Below are 27,588 nucleotides of genomic sequence, written 5' to 3'. Positions count from 1 at the left end.
AAGGTATTCTGCAATGAGTAGAGGAGCGAAGAACTCTTCTTGTGAAATATTTCTGGACTTTTTCAATTGTGTTAATATCAGATACATGAAATGGGTTCCAGACTGATGAGCTGTATTCAAGTATAGGTCTAGCAAAAGTTTTGTATGCTCTAGTTAGTAGTGTGATATTACCAGAGAAGAAGCTACGCAGGATTAGATTAACAACTCTTCATGCCTTTTTGGCTATGTAGTTACAGTGGGCTCTAGCACTTAGATCATTAGAGATGAGTACTCCAAGGTCCTTGACAAAGTTTGGATCCTCAACAAGGTCTTGATTATTTAGCTTGTATTTTATTTTCTGATTTTTTTTGCCAATATGTAAGACAGAGCATTTATTTGTTGAGATTTGAAGTTGCCATTTGATTGACCATTCTGATACATAGTCAAGGTATTTTTGGAGGATAGTAGTATTGTCTGTGGTGTTGAATAGCTTTACATCATCAGCGAAGAGAACGCAGTTGCTCTTAATATGATCACAGAGGTCATTTATGTAGAGTATGAAGAGAGCTGGTCCTAGAACACTGCCTTGGGGGACACCACTGTTGACAGGTACAGAATTTGATAGGATGCTCCCAATTTTGACCATTTGTTGTCTGTTTGACAGGAATGCTTCTATCCAGTTATGCAGGTGTCCAGAGATACCATAAGATTTTAGTTTTAGGAGTAGTTTGTTGTGTACCACTGAATCAAAGGCTTTACAGAAGTCTAAGTAGATTGAGTCTATTGCTTTGCCCTGATCGAGTTGTGTAGTCCATATGTTTTTGCAGTGTAAGTGTAAGATCACCTGACTTGGGGAGGTAAGCCAGTTTGGCCCATTGATAGGACCAAAAGAACCAGGAGGGGGCTCATTAGCAGTGAAATGAGGTGGACCTCCACAGATGAATAGAATGCTGTAGAATAGAGCTGGAAGGGACATTAACGGTCATCTAGTCGAGCCCCCTGCTTAGGCAGGAGAACCGTCCTATACCATTTCAGACAAGTGACTGTCCAATCTCTTCTTAAAAACCTCCCGTGATGAAGCACCCACGATTTCTGGAGGCAAGCCGTTCCAATGGTTAATTGGTCTCACTGTGATGAAGTTTCTCCTTAATTCCAGGTTGCTTCTCTCTTTGGTTCGTTTCCAACCATTGTTTCTTGTCCTGCCCTCCGGTGCTTTGGATGCGCCAATGACCCATTGGGGAGGCTCGCACGAACGCGATGCTCCTTCTTATTGGAGAATGTCCACAAGATATGCGATGTGTATCAAAACCGCTGCGGTCGCCATCCTGACTTTTTTGACCTCGGTAGCTTATCGCAGCTGCAGCGGTTTCTAGGAGAAGCCGAAGCTGGAGAGCGACTGCTTTCGAGGCCAGCGGGCGAGATTGGTACCGAGTCGCGCTCGGATTGAGCCTCGAGTTCTTCCCCTGGATCTGAGGAGCGAATCCAGCCAGTCAGTCTGCCAACCAGCCAGCCAGCCGCCCGCCCTACCTGGCTCCCTCTCTCGGGGCTCCGGAGTGGGCAGGAAGGGAGGGCCCGAGGGAGGGGAGGTGGGCTGGGAGTCCCCGGCTCCATATAAGGGCGAGGGCCGGGACGGCGAGGGGAGAGGGACGTGCGCCTGCGACGCCTGACTTTGGCCCGGCGCGCTCGACCAGAGGCGGAGAGACCGACCGCTCCATTTGCGCACAGACGCGCCAGGTACAAGCCGTTTTGGCGGGGGCAAAAGTCCCTGTCTCTTTCCCTCCCTCCCTCCCTCTTCCCACTCCACTTTTTTTTCTTTCTCCTTCTCCACCTCGCTTCCTCTGATGCTTACAGGCAGGTTAGCGCCCGGGGAGGGGGCGGGGATGATGGGGGAATGCGGTCCCAGGAATCGGGAGGAAGAGAAAAGTAGAGCGCCCCAGATTTGGGCAGTAGCTAGAAGGGGGTTGCGTCCGCTGATGCTCCCCGCTTTGAAAGGTGAGAAGGACATGCCCTCCAGGAGATGCTTAGTCGTCCTTTAGGTCTGCATCTTTCTATCTACTCCCGAATCTGAAAGGAGAACTCCTTTGCAAGGAGAGCAATGTTATTTACCTGGCAAGAAAAATCTAAGGATGTCTAATACCCGTTGCACCGTTTTCCTCAGACACATTTTATTAAATGGCAACAAACTTTTAGGAGCTGCCCCTCACAGAGGCACCTGATGAAGTGAGCAAGGAGCTGATGCCTTTTAATAAAATAAACTCCTGACTTTCCATTGCAATTTTCCGATTTGGACCCCCAAAGTCGAAATCTCTGTTCCTTCTGGAGCTTTGAAAGTGTGTCGTCTCTTGGCTGGAGTCAAGCGTGCCTTCAAAAAAATGACCTTTGCTTTTTCTGCTATATGCCAAGCTTGGTTACTGAGACTTTTGAGATAACCTTGTGTGAACTCAAGTAATTTGGATCATTTCAGGGATAGTGCATTGGGTGATCCTCCTTCCAGAAAATGGGTTAATTCTGAAAGCAGGTGAAGGGCAGTGTGTGAACACAGCCCTGCGGTTTGATGAAGCGGAACTGGCTTAAGTGGGCACAGCAGGTGATTAAAATGCAGAATAGGCAAGAAAGAATGCAATGCTACTTGCTAGTACAATATTGGAAAAAAGCATTTCTAAAATGAGGGGTCCTTGGTGCACTCTGAGCTTGGCTGGTTTTTTTTTGCAGATGTTTCATTACCCCAACTTGGTAGTCAGTGGGTGTTGTTACCTAGTTGGGGTAATGAAACATCTGCAAGAAAACAGCCAAGCTCAGAGAGCACCAAGGATCCCTCATTTCAACCTTGAGCTACAAATATTCTCCTTTATTGAATAAAAATGCCCCGTGCATTTCTTTAAGACTCAGGAGTACTGAAATAAAAGAATGGATTGATCGATCATTCCACCCATCAGCCCTAAATGATGATGTCCTTGATTTTTATCCTCTTTCTGCCAGAGGAAGCTCATCAAGACCTAAAAGAAGGTTGGGAAAATCATTTTGGAAAGAATATGCTTACCTTTTTCCCAAGGTGACAGAAGTGGCATGCAAAGTAATTTAGAAGGGCATTTCCCCATTTTATAAACAATTTTTCCAATGCTATTCTAAAACTTCAGAATTGTTTTTTAAATCCATATTAGGTAAGTATTCAAGTAGAGGTGGACTCTGAGTACTTAGACAGAGTGACATGTATTCAATGTGCAGCTGATGTTTGTGTTTGAGTGGCTGGTCAGGCATAGATTTCCTTTATCCGGTGTAGCTGGGTGGGGCAGCAACAGACCTTTTGACTAGAAAGCCACCAATGCAGCTTTTAACAACTCTATAAGCCTTCCAGAGGGACCTGGGAGGTCTCTAGTAGATCAGGAATGTCTTCTGGGATCCTTGCATACTCCTGCTGCCCCTGTCAAAATGCTTCCGAAATGAAACAAAAGAAAGAAACTTCTGAACTTGGACATACCTCTGAAGCTAGAGATCTTACAGTTCACACTGCTGGGCGGGGCAGATAAGGCAGATGTGTATAAAAGCAAACCTTTGGTTGCCTTGGACTTTGCTAAAACAGCTCAGGGAGCAAAGTTAATCAAAATGAAACTTGAAGCTCGGTGGGACGGCCCCTGCATCCTGGAAAACCAAGTGAAAGGTGCACGGGAAAGGCAGAGGAAATTCCTTCCTTGGCTTTTGACCTTTGGCTCCTTCCTCCGGAGTTGGTGGCCACCACTGCTGCCTCTGGTTTTGGAAATGGTGACCCTACTGCATTGCTGCAGGCTGAGATCATCCAAGTGGTCTTCATTCCTTATGAGGGGAAGGTTTGGGGAAGTTGGAAGGGCAGGAGAAGTGCAAAGGGGTGGAGATGGTGCCTATCAGGTGCACGGCTTCTGAAACGGGGGATATAGGACTTCAAGCCCAGATTTCCTTCTGTAGGAACACCTTTTCCCCCAAGTGGGTTTATTTGGGCATTCTAGGTTTGTAGTTTTCTGCTTTTTGATTAGTTCACTTGCACAAGAGAAAAACATCCGGGGAAGAAGCCAAGTAGGTGTAGTGTTAGTGTCCAGTTCTCTGGGAAGAGAAAGTGAAAGCCATTCAGATTGGCTGGGTTCCCACAATTCGTAAGACCAAGCGAAAATAGGATTGGGTAATCTGGGGGTCAGTGTATTGTGAGACCCTCTGGCCTTATCTTAGCATGTTGTGTGAGCCAGACTATCTTTGTACATAGAGCAGATAAATGAGCTGGACAACTTCAAGGCACCCCTCAATCACAGTCCTGGCATACTTGAAGGAATCCTCATGGTATCCTAGGATTCTCCTCATCCCCACTTAGCACAGGATCAGAGTTGGGGCCTGTCTACTCAGCACTTGTGGGGCAATAGAAACAGAGCATCCAGCCCCTAAACCTCATCCCATCTCTGTCTTTAAGCTTACCCTGAAATAATCCACTGCAGAATGACTGCTCGGCTAAGCTTTGAACCAGCCAAAGTGGAAAAATGACACTTGTCAAGTGCAGCAAGGAAAGACGTGGCTGTGGCTATTGGCTATGTGCTCTTTTGCTATAGACAGTAGGTGTGTTGAAGACAAGGCTGAGCAGCCATTTTCTTCAGAAAAGTCAGTGGGCTACTTGTAAGACATATGGTGACCCTTAATCAAATCTATTTTGCAACTTTGTGGGTGAGGGTAAAGTGAGAAGCCGAAGGAGCCCAACAGTCATGGAATTAATTTGCTGTGACGTAGCTGCTTCTGAGTCTCCACCAAAACATTCTGATGTGGGATGGTTATCCTCTCCTCTCGCAGTTCAAGTGAGCTCTTTCCGATCGAGAGTTCAAACTTTTTGTTTGCTTTTCTCCATTCTGGATGGCTGTATAAACAGGACAATGTCCTGAGTGTAATCTTCCCTTCTGAGAGCTGGTTAGGAAGCCTGTGCTCAAGAGACATGATGGGGCTAGCAATGGACATGACAATATAATAGAAATGATTTAGGCCAGATTTGGAATTTTATAGGTAAAACACTTGCCAAAAACTTACCCGTGTCAAGATGCTGGAAAGGCAGGACAAGAGACTCCAAGAGGGACTTGTAGAGTATATGATTCGAAGCAAAGGTATTCTTGACCTCAAAATCCTGGTGACTCCCTGAACTGTTGGAAAACTCCCAGCCAGACAAAGAGGATGGATCAAGCGGGGAGTTAGTCTTCAGTTGTGGCACAGCAGCAAGAGACCAAGGATTGACACACTTAAGTTTCATGGGTCCTTATCTTTTTATTCCCAAGAGAGGGCAAGTAGCCTCGGGAGATTCTTGTATTATAGGTAGATATAATAAACTTGAACCCTTCGTATATGGATCTGATTGCCTGCACCTGATAGGGATACCTTCATGTAGTTTTGGTGGCTGTAATACACAAGGGATGGGTCTAGTCCTACCTTCCCCTATTGTCCTGGAATTTCTAACCCAGGTGAAAACCATGGGTAGAGGAAAGAGGAAATGGCCTTGTGGGACAGGAGGAAAAATGGCTACCAAGACATTGTCCAGATAAAAGGAACTTGAGTTGGAACAGGAATGTAACCTGAGGAAGCATCTCACACAAGACCCTTCCTAGTTCTCACGAAGATAAAGGGAGGGCAGGGAAAACATATTCAGACAGAAAGGTTCTGTTCCTATAGTTTTACAACAAAAAAATATTTGACCTGCATGATACTGAATTCCTGGTCTAATCTGTCTTGAAGGATTTACCTCAGGTTGCATGTGATTATAGTTAGTAAAATTTCTTAGGAGAATGTTCACCCTCCACTTCCTGATGATCCAGTTTAGGAAATATACTTGCAAAAGAATCAATGTTTCTCCCAGTGCTTTCCAATTCATATCTTTCCAAGGGGTCCGTTCTTAGCAGACTGGGCTAAGTAGAAGTCATGCTATGTGATTCCAGATTTATTTGTCTCCTCTATCCAGAACATCTGTGATTCAGTAACTCAGAAAACACCATGAAAAACTGGATTCTTCTGTGCACCTTGCTGTTGATGGGTGAGACTCTTCCTGCTCGGGTACATCGTACACGGAGGGAACTAGCACCTGGATTGCATGAACAGGGGATACGCGATGCAGAAGGCTCATACTGTGGTCGGCAGGATGCTTGTTGTCATGGGAGGGATGACGCCTGCACCGTCCTCTACTTCGATACCCTTTGCTACTGTGACCTCTTCTGCAACCGAACCATCTCTGACTGTTGCCCTGATTTTTGGGAATACTGTTTGGGCATTGACCCACCATATCCAGTGCAGAAAGGTAAGTTGTGGATTTGAAGTTACACCTGATTTGAAGGTACTGCGGGAATTTCCTGCTGAACCAGAATAAGGGCTGAATCAAGTCCAACTGATGGATGGATACCCTAAGCCCAGCCCTTGGCCCTTCCATGGGTTAACTGACAAGATGCTAAGATTCATTCAGGGCTGAAAACAGTGAAACTGTTTGAAACAGGACTGGGGGAAAAAAAGGGGGGGTCCCTTTCCCTTGATATCCTAAGCACACCCTTAATCTAGTGGTGGATGCAGGGCTGATCAGAATGGAAAGAAGGCCTGTGAATCTTACAGTCTTACACCTTCTCTTACCACCAGTCTTACACTGGGCTGACAACTTGCCATTATTATTTTTTGTTTGTTTATACTTGCAATTCAATAAAGGAGAATATTTGTAGCTCTGGGTTGAACTGTGGGGCCAATGGTGTTCTGAGAGCTTGGTTGTTTTCTTGCAGATGTTTCATGACCCAACTAGGTAATATAATCAGTGCTGGAAGGGAGTGTTTACATATAACAGAGTTGCTCTCTCAGCATTGGTGGGAATGTGGTTTTCTTCTTGGTAGTGTCTATCAAGAAGAAACTAGGAAAGCACCAAGAATTCCACCTTTGCAATTCAGTATACTTTTTGCCTTATGTGTGTGCGTGCTTTTTTAAAAGAAGTTTTATTTTAGATTTTTTTTCTTTTTGCCTTTTTTCTTTTCTTTTCTTTTTCTTTTTTTAAGGATTCATGGTGCTCTTTTCTGCAACAGTAGTACAGTAATAGAGCTTTGTATTTATTTATTATTTCAATTTTTAAGGCTGTAGACTTGTGAACAACTCTGGTGGCTCACTAAGGATTAAAAATAAATAATACATCCGTTAAAAGACAATGAGAGAAACTGACATGTTGTGGACGGGAGGGGCATCACCATTGTTATTTAATTGATATATAATATTACAAACTAGTGACTCATTTTCATTTAAGAAGTGTTAAGCATTAGGAATTTAAACCTTCATAAATTAGTTCAAAAATTGAGCAGTGAGAATGTGTAGTTGCATTGTTGTTTGCTAAACCCATATGGGTTTCCACCCACCCACATTTCAGAGGTCATCCCTGGGTTTATGAGGCAGCCTTTCAAACAACCACAATCTGTCCCATCGTGTATACAAGTCACTTCTGTAGCAACCTCATCTGCTTCCTTGGCCCCCCAATAAGGAAAATCTGATTTTCTTGCTTTGGTACAATGGTTTTCTTTCTGCTGGCCTCCTGACTGAGAGGCTGGAAAAGATGCTCCCAGCCATCTGCCTTTGGCCAAACCCAGAATATTAACCTAAGTACTGCTTTAAGCCTCCTTCTGGATTGCTTTTATGGTGTTGGGATTTAGAAAAGGAGGAAGAGGTAGGAAAAAAAAAACAGAATTATATACAGCTCGCCCTCAACTTGCAATCATTCATTAAGTGACCATTCAAAAGCTACAATGTCACTAAAAAAAAATGAGCATTTTTACACTTTTGCAGTATCCCCCTAGTCACATGTTAAAAATTTGGACACTTGGCAACTGGCATGTATTAATGATGGTTGCTGTGTCCTGGGATCCCGTGATCACCTTTTGTGACCTTCCGATAAGCAAAGTCAATGGACAAGCCAGATTCATTTAACAGTCGTGTTACTAGCTTAAGTGATTCACTTAACAACTGTGGCAAAACATGCTGTAAAATGGAGCAAGACTTGCTTAGCAACTGTCTTTCTTAAGAATGGAAGTTTTAGGCTCAATTGTGGTCGTAAATTGAAGACTAACTGTAGTCTATATTCTGTAATCTCCCATATCTTAATGTGATAAGCAATAATTGGACTGTAGTTGGCGGGTGCTGCCCTTTTGGTTGGATCTTTCATTATCAGGTAGGTTTTGCCAGATGTTAACCAATCTTCAATTTCACTGCTTTGCAGTATCTTGTCAAACTGTTTGGCAATGAGTGTGTGGTGTACAATCAGGCATTTCAATCAAAAGCCATGCAGTTCATCTTTACCTGGTGCTGACCAATTCTTGTTCTTCCTTGCTCTTTTCTCCACCGCTTCTGCTGTTATTGCAAATTCTTTCATTTCAGCTTCTTTTCTGTTTTATCCATCTCTTTTTATCCAAGCTGCATCCTTGTTGTATTTCTTTGGGTTGTCCTGTAGATCTGCCCAGAACGGCATGGTTTCTACTTTGTTAGGTGTTGACTCATTCATTGCATTCTCTACTGATGCATTGCTGCAAAGTTTTCTGCTTCAACTGAAATGGAAAATTCTGCCTATAAGAAAGAAGCAAATGCTGCCTTTGCAAGGAAGCTGAAGAAACAGTGGACAACCTAATTAGCTGCTGCAGAAAAATAGCATAGATTGACTACAAACAACTGCATGACAAAGTAGCAACAATGGTGTATTGGAAGATCTGCAAGAAATACTTGCCTGCAAGCAAGAACTGGTGGGACCACAAGATACTGTACATAAAATAATAGAAAATAAAGAATTTAAACTGCTGTAGGGCTTTAGCAATAGCACTTATATACTGCTTCATAGTGCTTTACAGCCCTCTCTAAGTAGTTTACAGAGTCAGCATGTTGCCCCCAACAATCTGGGTCCTCATTTTACCAACCTGGGAAGATGGAAGGCTGAGTCAACTATGAGCCAGTAAGAATCAAACTTCTGGAAGTTGGCAGAATTAGCCTGTAGTACTGCATTCTAACCACTGCACCACCATGGCTCCTTTAGAATTCAAACAGACAAGCACCTGCCACATAACACTCCAGACTTAGCAATTATTGATAAGACAAGAAGTCTGGATAATGGACTTTGCAGAAGCTGGAGACAGCAGAATAGAAGAGAAAGAATAGAGAAAATAAAAAAATATAAAAATCTGCCAATAGTAGAATGATCATGGCAAAAAAAACCAAAGGTAATACCAATAGCAACAGGTGTCTTGGGTGAACTTCCAAAACAACTGGAATATCACTAGAAGTTGTTCTAAAAGGTCATTTTTCAAGAGGCAACTGGACTTTTTCCTTGAAGATGTTTTGCTTCTCATCTAAAACTGATGAAGCTTCTTGGATGAGAAGCGAAATGTCTTCAAAGAAAAACAAAGTTCAGGAGTCTCTTGAAAAAGCACCCTTGAGACAACCATGATCTGGATGACTGAGAATCTCCATAGAGAATCTCTAGAAATCCATCAACACTGAGAAAATCACCATTGGTCAATTGCAAAAGGCAATATTACTTAGAATAGCCTATCACTGTTCCCTTTAACACCATCAAACGATAAAATCTGTCTAACCCAGGTCTTTGGGAAGCACTCAATAGGTGGATAAAAAAGTGTAACCCAATCTAAACATCTGACTGACTATGTGGCAAACCATAATAAGTTATTAGGCAAGGAAATCCTGCAGGTAAGGAAATGCCTGTCTAGTCTGCACTGCCTCTTCTAAGATCTGTAGAAAAATATTTCCCAAAAGTTAGGAATTTTAAAATTAAATTGGATTTAAACATTCTCTGATTGAAAGATGTCCTGTTCCATGAGCCGAAGGCTCAACACAACCCTTTACCTTTTCAAGACCTAAAGTTTAACCTTCAAAATCTTTTCTGGGCAGAAGTCTTGGATTAAAATCAAACTTTGGCCTCCTTGGATCCATTTCCACCTAACCTTGTTGAATAATGGTGGGGGTTTAAATACAGTTTTACTTTTACAAGCTTCCACTGTGCTTTGGAGAGGTTAAAAGCCAGGCATTTGTCTAATCCATGTATATTTATAAGGAAGTGGGGTCCTGAAACTATAAGTAATTGTTCAGATGGAAAAGGGAGTGGGAGAGAACCACTCCAGGGTGCATATTTGTGAATGCATTGTGTTCTCTTGCACGTGTAAAAACACAACAATCCTTTAACTGCCTGCAAATAGAACAACAAAACATTGCCATGGATGGTGTTACTGTGTTTGTAGCATCTGATTTATTGAAAAAATATACAAGCAAAGTACAGTGTAATAATGTTATTCACTGCCCAGAATCACTTTCCATGAGAGGGTGGCCATATAAATTTGATTAATCAACTAAATAGTGCAGTAAAAGTAATTGCACCTTTCTTTTTGCACTCCTCAAAACAGCAAGTGGAGCGCAGTCTTGTCAACCTCAGTTCTCTCTTCCTTCTTCTCTCTCTCCTGTACCATATTCTTAAAAATTCAAACTGCATGGTTGTAATTCTAAAGGTTTCGGTGCTGCTTTATCTCACCTTTCACCTCTTTCACAAGCTTTCCCAACCTGAATTTTCCAATCCAGATGTGGGGGATTGCAACCTCTGGAATGTCCAGGGCCTGTTGCTGGGAATCCTGGAAGTGATAGCCCAAAGAGGGTCTGGAGGCTACCACCTGTGCAAATACTGTTCTAAGGAATAGAGCATTCCAGATGCAGGAGGGGAGAGATTGGCTGCCAAAGGGGAAAGCCTCCAACTTCAAGTTCCCCTGAGTGAAAGACCATGTCATAAGCCAATTTTTTTGCAAGCCATTGTATCATAGGCATTCAGAACAAACTGTGGAGGCCTCATTTGCATTGTGATGCCGTTGCAAAAGTCATCTGGATGATGTAACTGGCCTTGCAGCTGATGTCAACAACATAATTCATGCCATTTGTGCCATTACATGTTCCATGTGATGCCATGGACTTTCCCTCTTTGGACATACCCATGATTTTGGCTAAGAACAGAACAAGGTCTTTGCTGCTACTTCAAAAATTTAATCTAAATCAGAGCGTCCAGCTGTGACAACTTTAAGACTTGTGGACTTCAACTCCCAGAATACCCTAGCCAGCATGGCTGGCTGGGGGATTCTGGGACTTGAAGTCCACAAGTCTTAAAGTTGCCAAGGTTGGACAGTCCTGGTCTAAATGCTGAGCCATCTTAAAATATATAGAGCTCTGTAGAATAACCCTCTTTGTTCTGGCATCTTTTCCCACCCCAGGCTGCATTCGCAATGGTGTCAAGTTCCATGCTGGAGCAACTTACCATGATAACTGCAACCTCTGGTAAGTCTTGGGTTTTGGGATCTCAGTCTGTTTCTTCTCTCGGTTTTGCTCTGTCAGACAGGATGCTGCCTCTGTTGTGAATACAAACTGGTTGCCAAGTGCTGAATTTTGATCAATAATTGCAGGGACACGATGATGATTGTAAGCATGAGGACTGGTTGTAAGTCAGTTTTTCCAATGCTATTGTAATTTTGGATGGTTGTTAAACTAATGTTACTAAGTCAAGGACTATCTGTATTCCCACAAGAGCCAGAAAAAGAATCCCACAATACACTAGGAGAAATTCTTCAGCAGTTCCTTGGAAAAATAGAAAGAGACTCCTTATTGTTAAAAGTTCTAACACTCTGGATCAGGACAAGCTATGGGGGTGATTGAGGTTCCCCAGGTTGCTGGCTGGTCAGAGAAAGTGCCAAAATGGTTAGAAAGTCAACATTTAAATCAGGGGTGCCCAAACTTGGCAACTTTAAAACTTGTGGACTTCTACGCCCAGAATTCCACAGCCAGTATAGAATTCTGGGAGCTGAAGTCCACACGTCTTAAAGTCGCCAAGGTTGGACACCTCTGACTTAAATATCCCCATTTTAATTGTTTAAATTAAATGTTTAAATGATTTAAATGTTCCTGTCATGCCTCAGGGTTATGCGATACTGAATGCTCTGGGAAATTTAACATGGTAGCTTCCCACCTGCCAGTGAAATAGGAGGTTGAGGAGTTGCAACAAACCCCGTTTGTCCTACAAGGACTTTTCTCAACACATCTGTTCAGGGAAACCACATTCTAACCTTGGGCTTGTTGTGGGTTAATGAGTCAATGTGCAGTCCAAAGCAGCCATTTCTAATCTGAATCCCTTCCAGAGGTATTGGACTACAACGCCCACTCAGTGACTCTGCTGGCTGAAGAATAATGGGAGCTGTAACTCAGTGCACTTGGACAGTACTGTGTGTAGAAGGGCCAGTCCCCCCTAAATCAATGTGATGCCCATAAGTTTGAAGAGCTGCAAAATTGCCAATATCTACAGAATAGATCTGGAAGTTGTCCTCTGAGAATTCCCTGCCAATGCTTAAGAGTTGGGATTCTAGGTATTGTAGTTCCACAGTATTAAAAAAAGACAAAACGAAAGCAAGGCACATCTCCTCATCTTCTTTTCCATTCTTTCCATTCTCCTCTTTCTCCATCTCTCACCCCACCCTTGTTTCCACTGCCTTCTCCCTCCAAAACGAGCTATAAAAGGAATGAAGGCCAAGAGGCCAATGGCTGCCTTAAAGGGGTAGGGTGGGGCACTCTTCCAGCTAGGGCTTGTGGGCCTGTTTATGATTGGGGGCAAAGGGGAGAAACTTTGGAACGGAGAGGAATTTGAATTATGTGCGTTTGCAAGTGCCTGGGGCTCCTGACTACTCTGAGCTATACAGATACACTGAACAGAACTGGGCATGTCAGCCTTGAAACTGGAGTTTCAGTTGCCATCCTTCTTATTCCCACCCACTGCCTTCATACAACTTGCTCAATACAGTTTATTTTATTGATTGATTGATTGATTTGATTTGATTTGTCAATCGCTTACAAGATAATAGGTATAAGTATAAACATAGTTATGAATACATGAAATGGATACATATAAGAAAATAAAAGGAAACAATAGGACAGGGACAGTAGGCATGTTGGTGCGCTTATGCACGCCCCCTACAGACCTCTTAGGAAAGGGGTGAGGTCAATAGTAGACAGTCTAACGTTAAAGTTTTTGGGGTTTGGGGAAGAAACCACAGAGTCAGGTAGAGTATTCCAAACATTGACCACTCTGTTGCTGAAGTCGTATTTCCTGCAATCAAGTTTGGTGCGGTTTACCTTGAGTTTGTATCTACTGTGTGCTCTTGTATTGTTATGGTTGAAGCTGAAGTATTCATTGACAGGTAGGACATTGCAATGTATGAATGATTTTATATACTATTTCTGGGTTTAGCCAAGATGCTGAAGTCAACCCTAAGCTAAGGAACAGCCTGGGTTCACACCACCACTCAGCTGTATTAAAAAAAAAATCCAAGTGAAAACTAACTAGGTTTCAGAAATTGAATCACAGCTAGATTGTTCACTGCCCCAGTTCAGAGGGGTGTATGAATACAGCCACAGGCTAAATGGATGAAATGGAAACAACAATCATATTTTCTGAACAATCACTTCAGAAAAGGTGGGATTATTCTCCCAAAATGATGGGAGAGAATTTCCTGTCTAATGAATCTGAGCCTATTCTTAGAAGCAGGTATCGAATCAGGAGAGTTCTAATCTGAAAACCAGAAGTGTAGCCACCAACTGGCCAAGCTGGGCCTCTCTTGACTTCAGAAGCACCTTCAGAAAGTCTGATTTCCAGCTGGCATTTTCTTGAAGGACTTCCCACCTTGGGAGGCTTCCAGAAACCGGCCTCTCTCAGCACCATCACTCAGAAACCTATGAGCTGCTTTTGCTAACCCAGTCCATAAAAGGAGAAATGTTTGCTGTCCCGGGAGGGTTGCGGGGAGGGAAGAAGGGGTGTGTGTGGGTGGGTTGGATTTTTGGACCAAATAAAAATGCCAAGCATTGCATGAAGGGTAACTAATACTGCTTGTAGCTCTCAGTCAAAGAGGCAAAAGGTTCTTAATCAGTGTTTCTTAATCTTCTATGAAAGGGAGGGTTGTATTGCACACAGCCAAGGTGGCTGCTTAAATGCAGCTCCAACCCCCAGATGCAGCCTGCACAGCTGTCATCCCCAACCTGGGCCCTGCCAGATGTGTTGGACCATGACTCCCTTTCCCAGCCAGCCAGCGGAGCCAAATTTGGACAGCGTCATTCAAAGGAAGGCAGATGTAGGGGATGATATTTATATCATGTTAGAATTTCCATGCCATTATTGTGTAAAATCCATTTCTGCACCAATAAAGGAGCATATGTGTAGCTTGAAATGAGAGGTCCTTGATGCTTTCTGAGCCTTGTATGTTTCGTTGCAGACATTTCATTACCCAAAACTAACACTGCTACCGGTAGCACCGGTAGCACTGATGCTGGGTAATGAAATGTCAGTAAGAAAACAACCAACCACAGAGGCATCAAGGACCTCTCATTACTGCACATCCTGGATGGCATATTAACCTGGATGGCTTTAAGAAGGGCAGGGCTAAATTCATGCAGGCAAAGGCCCATTACAAACTTTAAAGTTTCAGTGATATTTCTGGGTTGGGGGCACCTTTCCTCAATATTACTATCCTCAACAGCATCTGGTTGCCACAGGAGCAAAACTTCTAAGTAGATACCTTAGTTTCCTTCAGCAAGACTTTTCTTATTTTCTTGATAACTTCAGCTTTTGAAAACTAAAGTGCACATGTGTGTGCATGTGTGTGTGTGCGCGTGTACAGATCCCTGCAGTTTTCTTGGCAAGATTTTGGAAGTAGTTTGCCATTCCCTTCTTCCTAGGGTGAGAGAGTGGGACAGAGGTCACCCAGCTGGCTTTCATGGCTAAGGCAGAACTACAACTCACAGTCTCCTGGTTTCTATTCTGGTGCCTTAACCACTAGACTAAACTGGCTCTCTTTTCCAGTTCTACTCCCCAGCTAATATCTTTCTCTACTAGGTTTAAATGTGTACGTCCAAACTAAGCTTAATGAGCCTTCAAAATTAGTTCATCCATAAACATAATATGGATTTCTTGGGGAGCGAAGCTACTGTTGTCTCTAGTTGGGTTCACACAGCTGCTAAACCCACTTTGTTGTGGGATGTTTTTTTTGTGTCTTTGAGTCCATGTTGAGTCCTGACAACTACCTGGACAAATCCCTGCAGTTTTCTTGGCAAGGTTTTGGAAGTGGCTTGCCATTGCCTTCTTCCTAGGGCCAAGAGGGAGGGACTGGCCCAGGGTCACCCAGCTGGCTTTATGCCCAAGACAAGATGAGAATTCCTATTATCCCAGTTTTTAGCCTGATGCCTTAACCACTATAGCAAACTGACCCTCAGGTTCCTAATTAGGCACTCAAGTGCCTAGTTCTGAATGAACTACTAAGACTTTAAACAAATTGAAAGAGATTTCTAGCAATCTACAAAGGTTGGGGTTAGGGCTAAAAATGGAAAGTTTGGGGAGAGAGGAGATATCCTGCCTCATTCAATTACAGGAGTTAGCAAGGATTTCTTCTTTGCTTCTCATGCAGAAGAACTAGCCAATTTCCAGGCTGGACAGAAAATGCAGCTTCTTTGGGAGTGAAAAAAAAAATCCAAAGTTCTCTCTTCATTTGCACAGTTTATATTTGCAGCCTGTAGAATGTTATTGACAGCAGACTAAACATAACTACCAGCCTTCTGTTGTGCATGCCATATTGTTTATTATATATTGCATTTTTATGTACTCCTTGTCTGTGACCCATAATAAAGTAGTAAGTAGAACTAGATTTAATGAAGTTATTTCCCCCCAAAAAAATCCACTTAGCTCCCTGGCTGCTAATATTCATTCAGACTTTTGAAGCTTCTAGTCCATGTTCACTCAGTACTTTTACTAAGAGAGCTAATTTGGTCTAGCGTGAAGGCGGCAAGCTGGAAACCAGGAGACCATGAGTTCTAGTCCTGCCTTAGGCATGAAAGCTGGTAGGATAACTTTGGGCCAATCACCAGGAAGTTGTGAATTCTAGTCCTGCCTTAGGCATGAATGCCAGTTGAGTCAGTCACTCTTTCTCAGCACAACTCGTGTCACAGGGTTGTTGTGAGCAAGATAGGAGGAGGAAAGACTGTTAGGTATGTGAACCACCTTGAGTTATTTATCAAAATAATAAAGGCGGGATACAAATAAATAGAGAATGTAACTATTGAGTTTACTCCTGCTACTAGGAGAAAGTACACCAAAGCATCACATGGGAACACCGAGCATGGTGATTTTAACTTGGCTATGATGAAAGAATTGTGAAATTGACTAGATCCCATTGTGCTATCTAAGGTCTAATGCATGCCCAATTAGTTGAGCTTGGTGGATCTCTAAAAATCAAGAGGGTTGAAAGACCCAGGAAGAAGGTGAATGGAAGCTTTTCAAGGATTGTTAAGGCTGCAAGTTGGGAGTCAAAACTCTTCTTGAGAGAAAGCCATGGCCAACCTATTCTGGGTGGTTGCCAAGAAAACCACCTCACTCCATTCATGATGTCACCAGGAATTGTACTTGACTTGAAGGAGACTTTGAATGGGCAACACATAAAGGAGGAGTGGGAAGGAGGGGTGCCCCATCTCCACTTTCTATCAAGAGATTATTGATGGGCAGGAAAGGACTGATGTCATTTTTCCCCTTTTTTTAGTAACTTACATCAAATGCACAGGAGTAAAGAGGAATGTTGCAGCTTGTGTGTGTGTCCTTGTACATGTCTGACCCAGAACATTGGCCTGAAAAGCAACAGCAGCCGCTGCAAGCAGAATGCAGTCTTCCTGTTTAACACCGTTTACTTCTCCTGCTGTCAAACCTTTGCACTCCCATTCTAGACCCAGTAGCTTTTCTGCAGTATGCTTGCCAACTGAGCACTCGGAAAGAATCACTCAAGAAACAAACACGCACATGAGTTTTTTAGGGCAATTCCATAATTAGGACTTTATCTCTTGTGCAGCAAGTCAAGGTCTGCCCTTGAAAAGGTGGTGGAGCTGAGATCCAAGTGGAAAGGGCTATTTAAAAAATATCCATTTATTTTTAAAAGTTTATGTCTTCTACCAAAAGTCACAAATAACTCATTCTTGCTGAGCCCTCCTCACACTTCCCACACTTCCTTCATGCTTCTGGGTTCCGTTTCCTGGAAACAAATAGCAGGAGATTATTTGATCTCTAAATAATATAACCTCACTAAACAGTGCAGGAATCTCCGAAGTCTAGGAATGTTGAGGCATTCTGGATCCGTGCCAGATCACACTTGGTCCCTGAGCTGTTACTTTTGTATTTTAGGTTTAAATCAATGTTTCTCAGCATGCTGGCTGGGGAATTCTGGGAATTGAGGTCCACTTGTCTTAAGGTTGCTGTGTTTGAGGAACACTTGCTTAAGTAGTCCAAAAGCTGCTTCTTTTCTACCTTTTTTTGTGGTATGATGTTTCACTCAACCCCCTTAAGAAGGTTGGTGCTAACCCATGCAGCTGCTTGGCACAATATGCTAGATTTGTTTGTTTGGTTTTAATCTTGAACAGTTCAGTCTAATTACGATAAAGATGTTTTTACCCCAATCATCTTCCCTCTCAATATAGTATGTGCAAAGCCAGAGAATGGGTTAATCCTATAATCAGATTGAGAGTGTGAAAGCAACCAATGGAAAAAGTCAGGTGAAAATCTGTTCTGTATAACATGTAGTTTGGTACAAACTCTTTGCTATCTCTTGATCAGTCCTGCCTCACTGCCCACCTTTCTTTTCCCTTTCCTTTTCCTTTTCCCCTTCCCACTCCTCCTTTCCTTTCCTTTCCTTTCCTTTCCTTTCCTTTCCTTTCCTTTCCTTTCCTTTCCTTTCCTTTCCTTTCCTTTCCTTTCCTTTCCTTCCCTTCCTTTCCTTTCCTTTCCTTTCCTTTCCTTTCCTTTCCTTCCCTTCCCTTTCCTTCCCTTCCCTTCCCTTCCTTTCCTTTCCTTTCCTTCCCTTCCCTTCCCTTTCCTTTCCTTTCCTTTCCTTTCCTTTCCTTTCCTTTCCTTCCCTTCCCTTTCCATCCCTTCCCTTCCTTTCCTTTCCTTTCCTTTCCTTTCCTTCCCTTCTCTCCCTTCCCTTCCCGTCCTTTCCTTTCCTTTCCTTCCCTTCCTTCCTTCCCTTCCTTCCTTCCTTTCCTTTCCTTTCCTTTCCTTTCCTTTCCTTTCCTTTCCTTTCCTTCCCTCCGTTCCTTCCCGTCCTTTCCTTTCCTTTCCTTTCCTTTCCTTTCCTTTCTTTCCTTTCCTTTCCTTCCCCTTCCCTTCCCTTCCCTTCCCTTCCTTTCCCTTTCCTTTTCCTTTCCTTCCCTTCCTTTCCCTTCCTTCCTTTCCTTCCCTCCCCTCCCCTTCCTTCCCTTCCCTTCCTTTCCTTTCCTTTCCTTTCCTTCCCTTCTTTCCTTTCCTTTCCTTTCCTTTCCCTTCCTTTCACCGCTCTTTGAGATTTTCCCCATCTTGTTCTGCTGCTCTGTTCTCCTATCTTCTCTGTTCTCTTACTTGAAACACCAGGCATTGCCTTATTTGATATTTCCAAACCAACAAGTCAAAATCATGTCACCTAGATATACAGATAACCCTCGATTTACAACCATTCATTTAGCGACTGAAATTACAATGGCACTGAAAAAGTGACTTACGACTGGTCCTTGCACTTACACCCATGATAGCATTCCACCCAGTCGTGTGATCAAAATTCAGGCGCTTGGCAACTGGCATGTATTTATGATGGTTGCAGCATCATGTGATCATCATTTGCAAGCTTCCCAGCTGCTCCTGACAAGCAAAGCCAATGGGGGAAAGTCAGATTTGCTTAACAACAGATTATTCATTTAATAACAGTAGTGATTTACTTATAAACGTATCAGAAAAGATTATAAAATGAATATGACTGATTTAACAGCTGCCTTGCTTAGCAATTGAAATTCTGGTCTCAATTTTGGTCATAAATTGAGGATTACCTAACATTGCAGGTCTCAGATTTGGATTTGTGATTAACTCAGTCTCCTCTGAGTCCTTAATGATCCTTTCTGTGCCTTTTCTCCACAGTACTTGCAGTGGGCATGGCAAATGGGAGTGTGAAAACCGTGTCTGTCTTATCAATGGGGACATGATCGATGCCATCAACAGAGGGAATTATGGGTAAGAACAAAAATTCTATTCTTTGAATTGATGAAGCGTGGGCTGAATTGAAGAAGTTGGGTCTCATTCAGATGCTTTAGTAGATCAATTCAAAATAAAAACTGTGGGCATCTATAAAACCACCGCTGGGAATTAAGGCTCATGTTTTCTGAACCAGTTGGAATAAACCAGCTGCCTTGGATCCAATTTCCCCCACCTTTCCGGCTTTGTGGACTGACGAGGGTGGGTGGTGGGTGGGGAGGGGATGGTTCCGTGTGAGCAGACATGCGCATGGGCAGCTCCGTTTGCATGAGCAGTACATACCTGCACCTGCCACTCATGCAAATGGAGTGTGCATGCTTTCATGTGCTTGCCCACTGCTCATGCCAGGATGCACGTGCATGTGTGTGTGCTCTCTCCCACCATTTCTGCGACCCAGTTGCAAATACCTCACTGCCCACTAGTGAGCCGCGGTCCAGAGGTTGGGGACCCCTGCCTTAGATGCTTAACCCATTCACTAGTTCAGGCTCCAGGAAGAGAGACGGACTTTTGCTTTTCATTCTGAGCTAATTAGCAACCAGGAAAGAGGAAACTAAATTCATCCTACAACGGATCCAGATGTTACAACCTGAGACGGAAATGTTACCATGGCTCACTCTGAGTATTCTTCCTTGGCAAAGCTAAGCATTGTCCTTTTAGCAGATTGTCTTCTGTCTTTCTCCAGCTGGAGAGCTTCAAACTACAGCCAGTTCTGGGGGATGACACTGGAGGAGGGCATTCGGTACCGTCTTGGCACCATCAAGCCTCCCACATCTGTCATGAATATGAATGAGCTTCATGTAAGTGGTTTTCTCATGTATTTGTTAGATTTATTCTGCTTTTCTGGCAGGAACTTCACCAGGGGTGCATAGTTTCCATCCTCTACTTTCATCCCTACAGCTGTAACCTTCAAGTAGACTGGGATGATGTGTTTACACAGCATACTTTTTGAAGAGCTAGTAGTTTCATTCACACAACCCATTAAGATTGGTTCTTTTAAACTTTACAGTTTTTGGAAGGGAGAGTAGATGGGTGTTTGTTTGATTAGTTTGTGGTTTAGGGTTTTACACAAATCCAGAAAATGGGTGAATTCATAATTAGATCCTCTGTCTTATGAGAACCAAGCCACAAACTTAGTCTTCATGTTGTGTCTTTTAGATCGGCTGACATGGTTTACAAGGCCTAGGAGTGCAGTATAGCTTTGTTTTGATATTGGCTATGTAAAGATTCAGTGTAGTATGTTAGTCCAGAAACTGGGTTAGCTAAATAATCTTGGTAAGTGAATTGTGTGGAAATATTAGGACCGGTCTTGAAATTACCTGAATAAAACAAGAAGGAGAGGAGATTGACAGTGGTTGATTCACACAGCATTTTAGGGGCAAATGCTTTATGGCTGTGGTCATTGTGGGAATTGAAGGAACTGGGTCCATTCAGTAAATCCAGGTTCAGTTTGCTGTGTTGTACCAAGATAGCTCTTCAGTGTTTTAAAATCCTTGGGGGAAAAGTCGAATCTAAGCAGAATATAGTAAATATTTCACACTATGTTTGTATCAGTGATATCCAAGGACTAGAAAGTGTGTTGTTCCATTATGTTGATTTCTGGCATTTGACACAGTAGAATGGCCAGACTGTTGCACCATACAAATTGAAGGGAACACACACGCATACACACACCCCAGCTTTGGCATCTCTACAATACTTGGAATGCTAGTTGTAATCTCTTGAATCAATAACAGGAGTGGCAAGAAGGTCTAGAACAAAAATATCATGTTTTGGAATCTGTCCCATGAAAGAGAAAAATGCTTTGAACATTGAGATGTTTTGTAAGTTACAGCCTTGGAGATCTGCAACTAGCCCTGCTGCTGCCTAGGGGTATGGAAATGTGTGTAGGCTCAACTGCTTGTCCTCTTGCAGCCTGCATTTTCACCAATAAAAAGATTGCAAAATTTGCTCAAGTTCTTGCTAAATCCTAAATCTATTCTGAAAATCATTGTTACTTTGAGAAATAGATAGCAGAAAATGATACTGTTGGTTGAATAGATTGGTATTTCTCAACCTTGGTAATTTTAAGCTGGGTGACTTCAACCGGTTGGGGAATTCTGGGAGCTGATTCGTCCACACAGCTTAAAATTGCCTAGAAATACCAATTTATTCAACCAACAATATCATTTTCTCTTGCTCGCTTGATCTGTGTCAAATGCCAGAAGTCATCATAATGGAATTCTGGGAGTTGAAGTCTACAAAACTTATAGTTGCCACGTTGATAAACATTGGAGTAGATACTCTGCGGGGTAGGGTTCAAAATAAAAAAAATGGTATATTTGACATTGCAATGTAAGTTCAACCTCTTTTTTTATGTGTCTCTCACAACATATCTAAAAAAAGTGGAGCTCCAATCATACTGTTGTGGCTGCTCATCTTAAACTTTTTACCTTCCTTGTATCACTGCTCTTCTTGCTGTTGTTGACAAAGGTTGAGTGTCCCCATTCCAAGTTGCATAAAGGACAACAACCACTTTGCGGAAAGGTTTATGGAATAGCAGTTCCTGCTTCAGGGGATCTGGTTGGGATCTCAGAATGTTCATAGCCCTGCTCCCCCAATCCCACTTTTCCTATGACTCCTGGGAAAATTGTTCTGTTTATTGAATGTCTCATTCTCTTTCTGCTTTCCTCTGTTTTCTGCAGATCAACATGGGCACCAACGAAGTACTCCCTTCCCATTTCAATGCTGCCGATAAGTGGTCTGGGATGATCCATGAGCCTCTTGATCAAGGCAACTGTGCAGGATCGTGGGCCTTTTCCACAGCAGGTAGAAACCCCTGGATGCATATGTGACAGTCAGAGCATTAGAATCCTAGAATCCTTGGACTAGAAGGGATCTTAGAGGTCTTCTAGCCCAACCCCTGCCCGAGATAGCAGTCCTTATATACCATTTGGATAAATGACTGTCCAGGGTAAGTAGGGTAAGGTTTTTCTCCACTGATACAAATGGATATATTTTGCACCAGCCTTCTCAAGCACAATCTGATTCCGTTTTCTCATGCTTATGGGATTGCACTTGTCCCTCTCTTCACTGGCCCTCAGTTTCCCTTTTCCTGTTCTTCAATTCTGGATCTGTAACTGGAAAGTTGGATGCAAGAAACGTAACAGGTTTCTAACCACAAGTTTCTTTTTTCTCTCCAGCGGTGGCTTCTGACCGGATCTCGATCCATTCCATGGGACACATGACACCTGCCTTGTCCCCCCAGAATCTGCTGTCTTGCAACACTCGCCACCAACAAGGCTGCAATGGAGGCCGCGTGGATGGAGCCTGGTGGTTCCTGCGCGGGAGAGGGTGGGTGGCTGATGGTCTTTTTTTTGCAAATGAGCTTGGGACAATATGGGAATAATGAAAGGGACATTCATTTCCAAGAGTACAACCTACTATGATATTTGACTAGACTATGACTGGAACTAAGGGGAACTTTTCTGACGGTGACAACAATTAATCAATGGAAACGGGTGAAATTCAAAAAATTTCCCTACCAGCTCTGTGAGCATCACTTGGTGGGACTCAGAAAGAAAAGGAGGGTGGGTGTGGGCAGGGCCAACTGATTCAAATTGTCCCTACCACCTCTCCTGAGGTGGTGCAAGATGGTTGAATTTCACCCCTGAGTGGAAAGCTTAACTCCCAGAGTTTTGGATGCTGGAGTTCTTCAAAAAAAGAACTGGACAGTCATTTGTCCAGGATGGTGTAAGGTCTCCTTGGGCAGGGGATTGGACTAGAAGACCTGTCATGTTTGTTTCAACTCTGTTATTCTGTATTCGTATGACAATCCTTGGTTTCCTGCAGAAATTCAGGAGAAAGGTGTTTAGAGAACATAGGGTAGAGGGTGGACAGCATATGATTCTATGGTTCAATGGCTTTGTGTTAGTCAACAGTCTGGATCACATTTCTCTAAGTTGCTATTTATCACCGCCATCTTCAAGCACTGTTAAGCTAGCTCGAGAAGAGTTTGATTTTTGGAAGTGAGCCTGGGCATGAGTCCTGAGTTCCAAGACACCTCCAAACCATTCTCTTTTCTCCCTTGCGTCTTCTAGGGTGGTGACCGATGAATGCTACCCCTTCACCAGCGAAGAAAAGGAAAGCTCCCTTGCCAGTCCACCTTGCATGATGCACACCCGATCCACTGGCAGGGGAAAGAGACAAGCCACAGCACGCTGCCCCAGCTTACAAACTGACTCCAATGAGATCTACCAATCCACACCTGCATATCGTCTCTCCTCAAATGTAAGTCCTGCCTTTTCTTCTTATTACCATGCTGGTAAAATCTGTGAGGAGGGTCAAGGTCTATGAGGAATGGAAATAAGAGCAGACATTGCTATTCCATTTAAGTAGAGCAACGGTCAGCAAATCAAATTTCTTTATTACAGTGTTTGACCAATCTTTACAATAAAAAGGGTATAATAAAAAAGTGAACTAGTTTACAACAACAATTTACTATTGGGGAAGGAAAAAAATTAACAGGACAATAAAACAACATCTCTAATTAAAACTTTGCCAAAACAACAGCATTTATTTCTGGGTTTTAGCAAAACTGGCCCATTGTGAATAATTGGTTCACTTAACAACCAAAATAGTTGCTGAACAATTGCAATAGTTGCTTTACAAACATGGTGTTTGTTTGCTTAACGACTGCTTCAAAAAAGATATTAAAATTGGATTTAGCATATAGCATTTAGCAATAGCAGTTAGACTCCACAGTGCTTTGCAGCCCTCTCTAAGCAGTTTATAGAGTCAGCCTATTGCCCCCAACAATCTAGGTCTTCATTTTAGCGACCTCAGAAGGATGGAAGGCTGAGTCAACCTTGAGCTGGTCAGAATTGAACTGCGAGCTGCTGGCAGCTGGCAGTGAGCAGAAATAGCCTGCAGTACTGCATTCTAACCACTGCACCCACCCCTGTTCTTATGGTCATATGGAGGATTACCTGTAGTCAGTGGCTTAATCTACTAAGACTGGGAGAATATGGTTGCCCATTTTGGTACAGCCTGTCAAAACTGGATGCACCAGGCTCTATTTTGGAAGGATAATGGGCTACTTTAAGCCCAACAAAGCAAGGAACTCTGAAATTGAACCTGCCCCTGAGCTAACTTTTTGCAACTCTGAAAATGTGTGTTGAAATTATTGGGAGAAAAGTGAAGAATGTTAAGGGAGTCCTTGGTAGTCTCCATTATTAAGTAATATCAGCACGATTATATATAGATTTTCAGATTAACCAGGCGGTCCCTAAATGTGCAGTGTAATAGAACACATCAATCCTCTGACTCTAACCATAAGGGCTGGTGATTGATGATGAATACTAGGAAGCACCAAGATTGATCAAAACACAAGTTCCTCATCTAGGGAGAAGCCATGAGAAATGAATAATTGCTTTTGATTCTCTGTTGATCTAACATCGATCATTTGTTTGCAGGAGAAGGAGATCATGAAGGAGTTAATGGAAAATGGACCTGTGCAAGGTGAGGTGGGCTCTCTGAAATATACATCAGGGTGGAAAATCACACAAAGGAGAAATGATTTGTACTGGAAAGCGCTGGCTGAGTTGCCTCCTTTAATAGTATCCAATGTCTGTTTTTTGTTGAAATGATTTATTTCAAGACTACTAAGAATCAAGCGATTGCTGTGTAAACAACCAGTTGCAAGCTCCTCCAGTGGCAGTGAGCAGACCATCTCACTCACGAGATTGTAGTAAGGTTGCCAGAAAGAGAATCAGAAGGTCTCTGCCCTAATGTTCACAGGGATGTAATGGTTTAAATTGGAAATAGTCCAGTTGCTGGAATTCTTGTAGCCTATTGACTTCATCTCAATAAATCTTGCTAAAGAGAACTCCGTGAGAATTAGGCATGGAAAGAATCTAAAAAAGCTAATTCCAGCAATATTTTTTTTTGTATTTAACCTATTTATTCCCATACAGATGTTCTAATTTTCTTTGTAACAGCCTGCTTATGATTTGGTGAAGTTATGTTCACTTTTAACGGAGAAGTTTGCAGCTAGCTGTTTGCACAATGATCTCTCAAATCTTAAGCTGCTTAGGAAGCAACAAACCACTTTTCTGTTTTCCAGAAGGAAAAAGGAAATATCCTTGAATTGGTCTACAACAGAAAACCAAAAAGAGAACATAATATAAAATAAAGGAAGGAGTCAAAGGAAATCTGTTTTTTTTTGAAAAGGAGCCATTCTTAGCTACAGAAAATTAACTACCATTGGATTCCCACAGCATGCTGAAGCCTGAACCTGGGTGAACAAAGGCAGTGTTGTTGGACTGTGAACAATAGCTGTGTTCACAGAATATGCAGGGACCAAAGAAAATGAATCACATGGCTACTTAACATGAGGCTCTGGTTCATATAGCAAGTTAAAATACAAGGATGCTTCTCATAATTCATTCAATGACAAACCTTTCACCTATCTGGTTGTAGGAATGTAAATGTTCTTTCCAAAATGAAGGAATAAACTATTTTGGCCAAAAAGTCAAACATGACTTTGCTGGAAGCCACAAGGAGAGCAAAGTTCCCACTATAGTTTTCACAGCACAATTATTACAAAAACTGGCAGGAACTGAGGGTGTTGCCTTGTCCACATTTAACCAGATTATTTAATCTAGCAATTTCATTCAAGTGTGGACAGCTTTCAACTTGGTTAGCTTGATCCAGTTTAGCAACTTGTGTGAACGTAGCCTTTCCAAGTATTAAATGATCTGGTGCCTTCCGCCAATCTAGAAAGAGGGTAAATTCAGTCAGTCTGAAGTGAGTTGTGTGTTTGCCTTTGACCCGCAAAGCTTCTTCCACACTAGTTTTAAGCAGGCTGGGCAAGAAAGTGGTGGTGCCTAGCAAAGCTTGGTTGGGCTCAGAATTAACCAGGATTTAACTAGTTATCATTTCAGTGGGAAATGGAAAATACCAGGGCTATCTACCAAGGAAATACCAGGGAAGCGAAAAGAACAAAAACTCCAGGAAGAAAGTAATAAGAAAAGTTTTCCATAATGTTATTAAAAACCTGTGTGGACTTGCCCATGAGGTCACCAGGAAAAGGAAAATCAGCAACACTCTCTCTGGACACTAATTTGCAGTTTTAGTAATCCAGGCCAATAATGAATCAGGAAACAGATTTGCTTCCAAAAACTCTCAGGGTTAAATACACGGGCATTATGGCAACTCAGAAGTAAACTGAGGAAACAAACTTTCAAACCTGCTGGATGCCCAAAACTGTTCCTTGCATGCTATTTTAATGCTTTTTGGTTGGAACAGTCCACAGTGCTCCTGTGACCCTCCTGCCTCCCCGCTTCATCCCACTTCCTTAAGTGGGCTTTCTTAACTTTCCGAGGTTGGGTTCTTATGAGTTGAATTGGGGGAAACCAGCCATCTTGGAAATTGGGATAGAAGATACCCCCTAAGGTGCTGATCTTTAGAAGCTTGTTGGTGGTTCATCTTGAGAGGACTAAACTCTGCTCTTCAGCTTTCCACAACTGCATGAACAAAGGGTGCAAAATGTTATGTCTAGTCAAGTGTCATTAAGCTTGGGTAGCTTGATGGGGAAGGCAGGAGAGCACAACTGCCACCAACAGGCCACGTTTCTTGACCATAACAAGGTCTTTCCTGGTTCCACCTTCTATGTAAGCAACAAAGTTCCACATGTCATGGGCCTATGCACAGTCCTCTTTGGTGCCAAAAGTATAGAAACTGGTTGGAGAATTCGATAAGCTCTAGATTTCTTCTCAGTTCTAGACTTAACTTTTGTATTGTGGGTGAAACCAGAAATATTGGTATTTGAGTTATGAAGAATAAAGTATTCATGTCAGATTCTTTTCGAGCCTATATGCATAATCTCCTTTCCATTCCACTGCAGCCATCATGGAAGTGCATGAAGACTTCTTTGTGTATCGAAGTGGGGTTTATCAGCATACTCCTGTAGCAGCTGGGAAGCCAGAACCGTACCGACGACATGGTACCCATTCTGTCAAAATTACTGGGTGAGTGAGATCACTAGCAGTCAATGAGAAACCCAAATCCAAGGTGTCCCTTTGTGAGTGAATACTTTGTCTAATGAGAAATGTCAAAGTTGTGTTTGTTTTGGCACTGTGGTTCCAGCAGTAGACAACAGTGTCAGGAACACTCAAAACTACAGTTAGTCCTTGACTTGATTTATGATGTTTTTGCTAAAAAACAGCATTTATTTCCAGTTTTCAGCACAAATGCCTCATAGCGACAATGGATTTGCTTAATGACCATAGCATTAACAATGACCACTAATGACCACTACAAAAAATCATACAATCGGGTCAGCCACATGGCCAAGCTCTACTACCATTGTAAGTTGAGTACTACCTGCATATATGAAATTATGGGCCTTCTCTGGAGGTTTATAGCTTTATTTACATCTGGCTTCCAAAATTTTGCTCAAATTCATCATCCTACCCATTATTTATTGGCCCTGGAAATGTGTTAGAAATCCATTATTT

At 42.6% G+C, this 27,588-nt stretch overlaps 1 protein-coding gene across 2 annotated transcripts in view; it reads left to right on the top strand.

Annotated features, from left to right (window-relative positions):
* The first annotated feature begins 1,431 nt into the window (after positions 1–1,431).
* TINAGL1 (tubulointerstitial nephritis antigen like 1) overlaps positions 1,432–27,588 on the top strand; it is a 37,994-nt gene continuing 11,837 nt past the window's right edge. Inside the window, exons 1-10 of one of the 2 annotated variants that reach the window (XM_026673685.2) lie at positions 1,432–1,713; positions 5,933–6,265; positions 11,238–11,301; positions 18,980–19,072; positions 19,776–19,890; positions 21,775–21,898; positions 22,273–22,423; positions 23,170–23,359; positions 24,544–24,589; positions 26,976–27,099. In XM_026673685.2, the coding sequence (XP_026529470.2) occupies positions 5,965–6,265; positions 11,238–11,301; positions 18,980–19,072; positions 19,776–19,890; positions 21,775–21,898; positions 22,273–22,423; positions 23,170–23,359; positions 24,544–24,589; positions 26,976–27,099 (1,208 nt within the window). In that variant the 5' untranslated portion in view covers positions 1,432–1,713; positions 5,933–5,964. Of the gene's footprint in view, positions 1,714–3,611; positions 3,780–5,932; positions 6,266–11,237; positions 11,302–18,979; positions 19,073–19,775; positions 19,891–21,774; positions 21,899–22,272; positions 22,424–23,169; positions 23,360–24,543; positions 24,590–26,975; positions 27,100–27,588 lie in introns of those variants that run through there. The other variant, XM_087970512.1, reaches the window with a different exon arrangement.

Source organism: Notechis scutatus, chromosome 8 (genome assembly GCF_049901735.1).
Source record: "Notechis scutatus isolate UNSWTSFEM ecotype Mainland chromosome 8, rNotScu1.2, whole genome shotgun sequence".
NCBI lineage: Eukaryota > Metazoa > Chordata > Lepidosauria > Squamata > Elapidae > Notechis > Notechis scutatus.
This window is presented reverse-complemented; position numbering and strand designations above follow the sequence as displayed.